Below are 12143 nucleotides of genomic sequence, written 5' to 3'. Positions count from 1 at the left end.
ACTGACAGTAAGTGTTGGGTTTAGCACTCTGTGTTCAAGATGGTGTGAGCTAGGGGAAGTAGAGGGGGGAAGTGAGAGAGACATACAACACACCATGATACACTAGCATTACACCAGCCTACTGTATATACACTACTACCCTCACGACATACCACTAACACTGTATATACACTACTACCCTCACTACATACCACTAACACTGTATATACACTACTACCCTCACTACATACCACTAACACTGTATATACACTACTACCCTCACTACATACCACTAACACTGTACATACACTACTACCCTCACTACATACCACTAACACTGTATATACACTACTACCCTCACTACATACCACTAACACTGTATATACACTACTACCCTCACTACATACCACTAACACTGTATATACACTACTACCCTCACTACATACCACTAACACTGTATATACACTACTACCATCACTACATACCAGTAACACTGTATATACACTACTACCCTCACTACATATACACTAACACTGTATATACACTACTACACTACATACCACTAACACTGTATATACACTACTACCCTCACTACATACCACTAACACTGTATATACACTACTACCCTCACTACATACCACTAACACTGTATATACACTACTACCCTCACTACATACCACTAACACTGTATATACACTACTACCCTCACTACATACCACTAACACTGTATATACACTACTACCCTCACTACATACCACTAACACTGTATATACACTACTACCATCACTACATACCAGTAACACTGTATATACACTACTACCCTCACTACATACCACTAACACTGTATATACACTACTACCCTCACTACATACCACTAACACTGTATATACACTACTACCCTCACTACATACCACTAACACTGTATATACACTACTACCCTCACTACATACCACTAACACTGTATATACACTACTACCCTCACTACATACCACTAACACTGTATATACACTACTACCCTCACTACATACCACTAACACTGTATATACACTACTACCCTCACTACATACCACTAACACTGTACATACACTACTACCATCACGACATACCACTAACACTGTATATACACTACTACCCTCACTACATACCACTAACACTGTATATACACTACTACCCTCACTACATACCACTAACACTGTATATACACTACATACCACTAACACTGTATATACACTACATACCACTAACACTGTATATACACTACATACCACTAACACTGTATATACACTACATACCACTAACACTGTATATACACTACATACCACTAACACTGTATATACACTACATACCACTAACATTGTATATACACTACTACCCTCACTACATACCACTAACACTGTATATACACTACTACCCTCACTACATACCACTAACACTGTATATACACTACTACCCTCACTACATACCACTAACACTGTATATACACTACTACCCTCACTACATACCACTAACACTGTATATACACTACTACCCTCACTACATACCACTAACACTGTATATACACTACTACCATCACTACATACCAGTAACACTGTATATACACTACTACCCTCACTACATACCACTAACACTGTATATACACTACTACCCTCACTACATACCACTAACACTGTATATACACTACTACCCTCACTACATACCACTAACACTGTATATACACTACTACCCTCACTACATACCACTAACACTGTATATACACTACTACCCTCACTACATACCACTAACACTGTATATACACTACTACCCTCACTACATACCACTAACACTGTATATACACTACATACCACTAACATTGTATATACACTACTACCCTCACTACATACCACTAACACTGTATATACACTACATACCACTAACATTGTATATACACTACTACCCTCACTACATACCACTAACACTGTATATACACTACATACCACTAACATTGTATATACACTACTACCCTCACTACATACCACTAACACTGTATATACACTACATACCACTAACATTGTATATACACTACTACCCTCACTACATACCACTAACACTGTATATACACTACTACCCTCACTACATACCACTAGCACTGTATATACACTACTACCCTCACTACATACCACTAACACTGTATATACACTACTACCCTCACTACATACCACTAACACTGTATATACACTACTACCCTCACTACATACCACTAACACTGTATATACACTACTACCCTCACTACATACCACTAACATTGAATTGCTTCCTCATATCTGAGTTTTTTGGACTAAATTAAGATATGGAGAAAATCTGTCTATTTTAGAGGGATCCTTCCTGTGGTTAGATCTGAAGTGCATGTCATTGGTGAGGAACAGCCAATGGGCTTTTCTGTCTGACCACTGCTTCCCCTAGCAGACCCTGTGTGTGTAGAAAAACCTCCTGACTGTCACAAGTAATGTACTGCCCCTGCCTTCCTGTGTTCTGTGTTATCCAGCCTGGATATAGCTTGTTCAGACATCTGGGCCTCAATGGCCTCACCACTATTGGTTTCATTGGTTTGGTTTAACTGATTCAGACCTGGATCTCCAGGCAAGTGGACTCTCTGGCCAATCAACAACATGAATCAATCAGTGAACTACTTGGGAGAAAGGAAACCCAGCAGCTCTACAGGTATTGAGGCCTGGTATTGAATAGTCCTGTTGCTATTCAATCCACTACATATCACAAATAGTACCCAAGACCGCTGCGCTCCTGAGTGGCGCAGCGGTCTTAAGGCAATGCATCTCATTGCTAGAGGCGTTACTACCGACCCTGGTTCGATTCCAGGCTGTAAAACAACCCGCCATGATTGGGAGTCCCATAGGAAGGGTAGGCCGTCATTGTAAATAAGAATTTGTTCTTAACTGACTTGCCTAGTTAAATAAAATAAATAACATTTAAAAAAGAACCTCATCCATAGTAATTGTTATTAAATGTGTTCAGTGTCTCACTACTGCCCCCTATCGGTTGGTAAGTGGTCCTGCTCAGAGTATGTGAACGGAGTGGTCGGAAATTCTGCTCATAGCTGTTGGAGCGGTCACTACTTGGACCTACCAAACCAAACGATTTGAATGAAAAGTATTTTAATAAACATGAAAAGGTGAATGTGAGGAGCCGTCATAGTTTTTAATAGGCTACATGTCATATAAAACGCCCATATAAACACTCTAGATAGGTCAGGAGCCAGACTGAGCCTAAGAAGGAACCGAAATGAATTATTTAAGCTATATTGTTTAATTATTTCAAGGCTATAGCCAACAAAGAAATACCGTTGTGAAGCATTTGTGAGCGTGACACACTAGGCTGGTAGGGAGTCAGTGACATTATTAAGCTCTCAACATTTAAACAACATTTCATTATATTAAGTCATTATAGTCTATAAATTGAGCATATGGGCTGTGACTAACTTACAAATTAAAAGAAAAATGCCTTATTAAATCAAATCGAATGTTATTGATCACATACACATGGTTAGCAGAGGTTATTGCGAGTGTAATGAAATGCTTGTGAAGGACTAGAAGCGGGGCAGCCCTCTCCGTCAGCGCCATCTTTCTATCAGGCTCAGTCTACAGTGCCTTTCAATTCATTTTTATAAACACCAGTTTGGCCAGTCTGTGGCTTCTGTCTCGTGTGATGGTGCCTGGAGAGCAGACCAGCTGCAGTGAATATCCTCTCCATACTTGTAGAACCACTGGGGAAGCTAAACACCCTGTTGGCCGGCCCAGGCTGGGCAGAGATGCAGAGGTTTTTTTCTATAGGTAATCCAACAAGCTTTTAGGCAAAATAACCCAATCAAAACTCCCAAATCTCCTTAAAAGTTGGAATATGCCGGGCCTATTGGGCCAAAATCAATTATGTCCGATTGTATAGATAGTAGAACAAAAATGATGGATACTTTTAAAAAATGACTTTGCTACAATGGCACACTTAGTTATCTACCCACCTTTCTTTTAACATGCACACGTAGTAAGTCCACCATCATGCTTTCAGGATATGTGTCTTTTCAGATTCCACAATGATTCTTTAGTTGTGGACATTAGATCACTACACTCCCTCTCTTCTTTGTTGTGATCATTACATCACCACACTCCCTCTCTTCTTTGTTGTGATCATTACATCACCACACTCCCTCTCTTCTTTGTTGTGGTCATTACATCACCACACTCCCTCTCTTCTTTGTCATTACATCACTACACTCCCTCTCTTCTTTTGTGGTCATTACATCACCTTTGTTGTGGTCATTACATCACCACCTCTCTTCTTTGTTGTGGTCATTACATCACTCACTTCTTTGTTGTGGTCATTACTCCCTCCCTCTTCTTTGTTGTGGTCATTACATCACCACTTTGTTGTGGTCATTACATCACCACACTCCCTCTCTTCTTTGTTGTGGTCATTACATCACTACACTCCCTCTCTTGCTATTGGTCCTCATCTTTGTCACCTTGATTTTGCACCTGTGTGTTTGATCAGTTTCTTTATGAAAATATTTAGCAAACTCCATGACAGTAGCTAAAGCAAGGGACTATAGCAGCAGACAAATGCATGCTGGGCCGGGCAGGCCCTGAGCTCCTAAAGTGAGCGCTACTGGAGCACTGTTGAAGCTAAATTGGAGCGGGCTAGAAGGCCAACACTCCAGCCTTTGGGATTCTCGCTCCAGGCTCCAGTTAAATTGGGCACGCTCAGCTCCCCTCCACTCACATACTCTGGTCCTGCTCCATAGCCCAGAGGACAAACAAGGGAAGTCTCTGTAGTGCTATGCCATTACTCATAAACAGTACCAGTCAAAAGTTTGGACACCTACTCATTCAAGGGTTTTTCTTTATTTTTACTATTTTCTACATTGTAGAATAATAGTGAAGACATCAAACTTTTGACTGGTACTGTAAATAATAACCTGTTACGGACATAGTAGCTTACTTAGTCTGTTGGTTGTATTTGTTAATTTGTGTTGTCGTTTCACAGTTTAGTTTTGTTGACTTCAAAAAATGAAACTGGATTTTGTCCTCTTTGAGAATAAAAAAAACAAGCATTTATGTTACTCTGAGCACTCATCCTTTATACTGGAACTGAGAGGGGGGAAAAGAGATAGAGAGAACTGTGAGGAAGGGAGAGAGAGAGAGAGAGAGGAAGGGAGGGGGGAGAAGTGATAGAGAGAACTGTGAGGAAGGGAGAGAGAGAGCGAAAGAAAGAGAGGGGTAGAAGTGATAGAGAGAACTGTGAGGAAGGGAGAGAGAGAGAGAGAGAGAAAGAGAGAGAGAGAGAGAGAGAGAGAGAGAGAGAGAGAGAGAGAGAGAGAGAGAGAGAGAGAGAGAGAGAGAGGGAGAAGTGATAGAGAGAACTGTGAGGAAGAGGGAGAGAGAACTGTGAGGAAGAGGGAGAGAGAGAGAAAGAGAGGGGGAGAGAGAGAGAGAGAGAGAGAGAGAGAGAGAGAGAGAGAGGGGGAGAAGTGATAGAGAGAACAGTGAGGAAGGGGGAGAGAGAGAGAGAGAGGGGGAGAAGTGATAGAGAGAACAGTGAGGAAGGGGGAGAGAGAGAGAGAGAGAGAGAGAGAGAGAGAGAGAGAGAGAGAGAGAGAGAGAGAGAGAGAGAGGGGGGAGAAGTGATAGAGAGAACAGTGAGGAAGGGGGAGAGAGAGAGAGGAATGTTTTTAATAATGCAGGTGGCAGATATAATTAGTTGTTCGTTGGGTTGATTTGCATGTTTTCATAAAAGGGAAGTTGATGTGAGGGAGGGAGTGTGGGAGTCACAGTGTCTGTAGATATTGTGGTTCTCACTAAATAAGCGGTAGTTAATACAGTAACTGCCAAATGAAACATCTGTTACGGTAACTTTCTTTAAAATAATTAACATAACATAATTAACTTGTTATTTTATTTACAGTGAATTGTGTACTCCTCACCTCTCGCTCTCTATCTCGTTAAATCTTTCTAGCTGCCCCAACCCACTCTCCCATTCCACCCCCTGTTCCTCCTCTCTCTTTCCCTCCCTCTCACCCTCCCCCCACACCCCTCGACTCTCTGTCTATGGGGACAGTCCCAGCCCTGACTGGCTGTCTGTACAGTACAGAGGAGAGGAGAGGAAGGAGGAAGTGTTGTGGTGTAGTATAGCGGGGTGTGGTGTGGTGTAATGATGACACTACAGTGAGTAACATCAGTATAGAGGTGTCTAGTAGGGTTCTGTTCCCACTCAAACCTCTGTAGGGCCTATTGTTAGACCAAACAAACACCTCTGTACATATAGGAAAGAATGAACGGAGGCTGCACAGCAAAACATATCACTGCATATACAAAAGCCAATACTGCAGTGTGACATCATATTTCAGCGCCCGTAACATCAACCAAAAGCATTTGCACCTTCCATTTTTTCTATTGCTATGTGATTATCTGTATAATTCTTCAGCTGAACCTGAACATGCTGACTCATTAAACCTAATCATCTGCTCTCTCCATCTCTCTCCTTTCTCCCCCTCTGTCTCTATCTCTCTCTTTGTCTTTCTCTCTCCTTCTCTTTCTCTCTCTCTCTCTCTCTCTCTCTCTCTCTCTCTCTCTCTCTCTCTCTCTCTCTCTCTTTCTTTCTCTTGCTCTCTCTCTCTCTCTCTCTCTCTCTCTCTCTCTCTCTCTCTGTCTCTCTCATGCTCTGTCTCTCTCTCTTGCTCTCTCTTGCTCTTCTCTCTCTCTCGGTCTCTCCCTCTGTATTTCTCTGTCTGTCTCTGTCTTTCTCTCTGTCTTTCTCTCTCTCTCTCTCTGTTTCTTTCTCTTGCTCTCTCTCTCTCTCTCTCTCTCTCTCTCTCTCTCTCTCTCTCTCTCTCTCTCTGTCTCTCTCATGCTCTGTCTCTCTCTCTTGCTCTCTCTTGCTCTCTCTCTCTCTCGGTCTCTCCCTCTGTATTTCTCTGTCTGTCTCTGTCTTTCTCTCTGTCTTTCTCTCTCTCTCTCTCGGTTTCTCCCTCTGTATTTCTCTGTCTCTCTCTTGCTCTCTCTCTATCTCTCTGTCTCTCTCTCTCGTTCTCATAGAAATCAGGATGTCAAAGCCAGTAGAGGTTGAGAACACAGGGGCTGACTCTCCAATTGAGAGCACAGGTATTTTTCTATGTGTGTGTGTGTGTGCGTGTGTGCGTGTGTGTGTGTGTGTGCGTGTATGTGCGTGCGTGTTAGTGTGTGTACATACCTGCATGTGTTTGGGTGTGTGCATGTGTGTCTGCGTTTGTGCATGCACACGCGTGTGTGTGATTCATTTCTAATTGCTTCCTATCCCCCCACACAGATTCAGAGCGGAATGGTCCTGATAAAAACCATCAGGTTTGTGTCCGCTTGGTGCTTCACCTTCATTTCAGTACTGATATCGCTGGTAATACTGTATACTGTGCATTCAGACCCCTTGACTTTTTCCACATTTTGTTATGTTACAGCCCTATTCTAAAATTGCTCAAATTCGTTTTTTTTTCTACACACAATAACCCATAATGACAAAGCAAAAACGTTTTTTTAGAAATGTTTGCAAATGTATTAAAAATAAATGACTGAATTATCAGACCCTTTATTCAGTACTTTGTTGAAGCACCTTTGGCAGCGATTACAGCCTCAGGTCTTCTTGGTTATGATGCTACAAGCTTGGCTCACCTGTATTTGGGGAGTTTCTCCCATTCTTCTCTGCAGATCCTCTCAAGATCTGTCAGGTTGGATGGGGAGCATCACTGCACAGCTATTTTCAGGTCTCACCAGAGATGTTAGATCTGGTTCAAGTCCGGGCTCTGGCTGGGCCACTTAAGGACATTCAGAGGCTTGTCCCGAAGCCACTCCTGCGTTGTCTTGGCTGGGTGCTTAGGGTCGTTGTCCTGTTGGAAGGTGAATCTTCGCTCCAGTCTGAGGTCCTGAGCGCTCTGGAGCAGGTTTTCATCAAGGATCTCTCTGTAATTTGCTCCGTTCATCTTTCCCCTCGATCCGGACTAGTCTCCCAGTCCATGGCACCGAAAAACATCCCCACAGCATGATGCTGCTGCCACCACCATGCTTCACCATAGAGATGGTGCCAGGTTTCCTCCAGACGTGACGCTTGGCATTCATGTTTCTCATGGTCTGAGAGTCTTTAGGTGTCTTTTCAGAGTCTTTAGGTTTTGGCAAACTTCAAGGGGGCTGACATGTGCCTTTAACTGATGAGTGGCTGATTGGCGGAGTGCTGCAGAGATGGTTGTCCTTCTGGAAGGTTCTCCCATCTCCACAGAGGAACTCTGGAGCTCTGTCCGATTGTGTAGATTGATTAGGAAAAAAGTACATTTGATAAATTTTAGAATAAGGCTGTAATCTAACAAAATGTGGAAAAGGTCAAGGGGTCTGAATACTTTCCAAATGCAATGTACCTCTAGGAAACATAATAATTAGTTAGTCATTTTCAATGGTGACAATCATGATCTGAATAACACACACATTAGGTCTGAAAAGTAAAGATGACTGACAACAAGTAGCCTAATACCAAGAGACAAGCATCAGTACAGCAGTGCAATGTGTTTCCCAAATCTGGCCCTGGAGACCCCAGGGGAGGCACATTTCTGTTTTTACCCAAAATACATCTGATTCCACTGGATGATGAGTTACTGAGTGGAATGTTGTGTGTCGGGGTCCCCAGGACAGGATGGAGAAACACCGCAGTCATATATTATTTTTTAAATTATAATTTATGTTTCTCTGTACTGATGGTTTTTGTCCTTTTAACAGCTTCAGCAGATGAAAATCAGTCCCCTTCACCTTTCTCCAACCCTCAGCAGCAACAAGGTGTGTGTGTGTGTATGTGTGTGTGTGTGTGTGTGTGTGTGTGTGTGTGTGTGTGTGTGTGTGTGTGTGTGTGTGTGTGTGTGTGTGTGTGTGTGTGTGTGTGTGTGTGTGTGTGTGTGTGTGTGTGTGTGTGTGTGTGTGTGTGTGTGCCGCGTTTGCATACAGATTGACAGGTATGCAAAACAGTCAGACTAGCCAGTTTGGACATGCCCATTCCAGGAAGAAGGGATGACTATCCCTCGTTTCTAAAGAAAAGACAAGCACCTTCCTTTGGTATGCAGGTTACCACAGCAGACAGAGCAGAACAGTCAGCTTCGTTTAACTGTATCCCTCATTTTCTCTCCTCCTCTCAGAATAAGATGGAAGAGTGTGGTGAGATGTCCCTGGGCCCTGCTCCCCACCACAGCCACGCCCCCTCACAGACGCCCCTCCCACACACACAGCTCATGCTGACCGGCTCCCAACTGGCAGGGGTAAGACAAGGAGGAAGAGGCTTAGCAAACAAAACACATTGATGCACACTCACAAAAACACAGACACATGCTTATGGTCTGGCTTGAGTTCACTGCTTTTTACCTTCTTCCTTTTCTCTGCTCTTTCACATACCCTCTGCACCTCCCTCCCTCCCTCTTTCCCTCTGTCCCTCTCTTGCTCTCTTTCTCTGTGTCTCTCTCTCGCTCGGTGTCTCTTCTCAGTTGACTGCTCTCTTGCCAGCGCAGCAGCAGTTGTTACTGCAGCAGGCTCAGGCTCAGCTTCTAGCTGCAGCTGTGCAGCAGTCTGTTCAGCAGTCCAACGCAGCTCACGCAGCTCACGCAGCCCACGCAGCCGCTCAAGCCAATCAGCAAGCTCAGGCAGCCGCAACAGCCAATCAACATGCCCAGCAGCAGCAGGCGGGACAGACAGGGCAGCAGGGCCAATCACAGCCCCAGGGACAGAGCACACAGGAACAGACAGGTCAACCTGTCCCTGTCCCGCCCACTCATCCCCAGCTCACCCTCTCTCAGCCAATTCAGCTCACCGCCCAGGTACTGACAACCAATCACAAGGCACATCCTGGCTGGGAAGAGGTGGGGAAGGGTCTTGATTCAGGAGACAGTCTGGGATCCTCCGTTTTTATTGATCTTTTTCTTTATTGCTTGTGTTGCTCTGCTGTTCTTTCAGTCTTTTCTCTTGGCCTCTATATGAAGGGGTTGTTTTCATTTTTCTCTGTGCATTTGTGTTCTCTCCATCTCTGACCCCTTTGTCCCCCCCATCTGACCCCTCTGTTCTCTCCATCTCTGACCCCTCTGTTCTCTCCATCTCTGACCCCTTTGTCCCCCCCATCTGACCCCTCTGTTCTCTCCATCTCTGACCCCTCTGTTCTCTCCATCTCTGACCCCTCTGTTCTCTCCATCTCTGACCCCTCTGTTCTCTCCATCTCTGACCCCTCTGTTCTCTCCATTTCTGACCCCTCTGTTCTCTCCATCTCTGACCCCTCTGTTCTCTCCATCTCTGACCCCTTTGTTCTCTCCATCTGACCCCTCTGTTCTCTCCATCTCTGACCCCTCTGTTCTCTCCATCTCTGACCCCTTTGTCCCCCCCATCTGACCCCTCTGTTCTCTCCATCTCTGACCCCTCTGTTCTCTCCATCTCTGACCCCTCTGTTCTCTCCATCTCTGACCCCTCTGTTCTCTCCATCTGACCCCTCTGTTCTCTCCATCTCTGACCCCTCTGTTCTCTCCATCTCTGACCCCTTTGTCCCCCCATCTGACCCCTCTGTTCTCTCCATCTCTGACCCCTCTGTTCTATCCATCTCTGACCCCTTTCTCTCCATCTCTGACCCCTCTGTTCTCTCCATCTCTGACCCCTCTGTTCTCTCCATCTCTGACCCCTCTGTTCTCTCCATCTCTGACCCCTCTGTTCTCTCCATCTCTGACCCCTCTGTTCTCTCCATCTCTGACCCCTCTGTTCTCTCCATCTCTGACCCCCTTTGTCCCCCCTCTGACCCCTCTGTTCTCTCCATCTCTGACCCCTCTGTTCTCTCCATCTCTGACCCCTTTGTCCCCCCATCTGACCCCTCTGTTCTCTCCATCTCTGACCCCTCTGTTCTCTCCATCTCTGACCCCTCTGTTCTCTCCATCTCTGACCCCTCTGTTCTCTCCATCTCTGACCCCTCTGTTCTCTCCATTTCTGACCCCTCTGTTCTCTCCATCTCTGACCCCTCTGTTCTCTCCATCTGACCCCTCTGTTCTCTCCATCTCTGACCCCTCTGTTCTCTCCATCTCTGACCCCTCTGTTCTCTCCATCTCTGACCCCTTTGTCCCCCCCATCTGACCCCTCTGTTCTCTCCATCTCTGACCCCTCTGTTCTCTCCATCTCTGACCCCTCTGTTCTCTCCATCTCTGAACCCTCTGTTCTCTCCATCTCTGACCCCTCTGTTCTCTCCATCTCTGACCCCTCTGTTCTTTCCATCTCTGACCCCTTTGTCCCCCCCATCTGACCCCTCTGTTCTCTCCATCTCTGAGCCCTCTGTTCTCTCCATCTCTGACCCCTCTGTTCTATCCATCTCTGACCCCTCTGTTCTGTTCTCTCCATCTCTGACCCCTCTGTTCTCTCCATCTCTGACCCCTCTGTTCTCTCCATCTCTGACCCCTCTGTTCTCTCCATCTCCATCCCCCCATCTGACCCCTCTGTTCTCTCCATCTCTGACCCCTCTGTTCTATCCATCTCTGACCCCTCTGTTCTCTCCATCTCTGACCCCTCTGTTCTCTCCATCTCTGAACCCTCTGTTCTCTCCATCTACGACCCCTTTGTCCCCCCCATCTGACCCCTCTGTTCTCTCCATCTCTGACCCCTCTGTTCTCTCCATCTCTGACCCCTCTGTTCTCTCCATCTCTGACCCCTCTGTTCTCTCCATCTCTGACCCCTCTGTTCTCTCCATCTCTGACCCCTCTGTTCTCTCCATCTCTGACCCCTCTGTTCTCTCCATCTCTGACCCCTTTGTCCCCCCATCACCCCTCTGTTCTCTCCATCTCTGACCCCTCTGTTCTCTCCATCTCTGACCCCTCTGTTCTCTCCATCTCTGACCCCTCTGTTCTCTCCATCTCTGACCCCTCTGTTCTCTCCATCTCTGACCCCTCTGTTCTCTCCATCTACCTACGACCCCTTTGTCCCCCCCATCTGACCCCTCTGTTCTCTCCATCTCTGACCCCTCTGTTCTATCCATCTCTGACCCCTCTGTTCTCTCCATCTCTGACCCCTCTGTTCTCTCCATCTCTGACCCCTCTGTTCTCTCCATCTCTGACCCCTCTGTTCTCTCCATCTACGACCCCTCTGTTCTCTCCATCTCTG

At 45.5% G+C, this 12143-nt stretch overlaps 1 protein-coding gene across 11 annotated transcripts in view; it reads left to right on the top strand.

The window, feature by feature from the left end:
• LOC123998087 (POU domain, class 2, transcription factor 2-like) overlaps positions 1-12143 on the top strand; it is a 36654-nt gene that overhangs the window by 2186 nt on the left and 22325 nt on the right. For 7 of the 11 annotated variants that reach the window (XM_046302975.1, XM_046302973.1, XM_046302972.1 and 4 more), the window contains exons 2-6: positions 7059-7124; positions 7309-7343; positions 8757-8813; positions 9167-9286; positions 9509-9838. In XM_046302975.1, the coding sequence (XP_046158931.1) occupies positions 7059-7124; positions 7309-7343; positions 8757-8813; positions 9167-9286; positions 9509-9838 (608 nt within the window). The remainder of the gene's footprint in view (positions 1-7058; positions 7125-7308; positions 7344-8756; positions 8814-9166; positions 9287-9508; positions 9839-12143) is intronic. The other 4 variants (XM_046302979.1, XM_046302978.1, XM_046302977.1 and 1 more) reach the window with 2 other exon arrangements.

This window comes from Oncorhynchus gorbuscha, linkage group LG15 (assembly GCF_021184085.1).
Source record: "Oncorhynchus gorbuscha isolate QuinsamMale2020 ecotype Even-year linkage group LG15, OgorEven_v1.0, whole genome shotgun sequence".
NCBI classification, from domain to species: Eukaryota; Metazoa; Chordata; class Actinopteri; order Salmoniformes; family Salmonidae; genus Oncorhynchus; species Oncorhynchus gorbuscha.
Note: the sequence above shows the minus strand (reverse complement) of the source record. Positions and strands in the feature narration are given on the sequence as shown.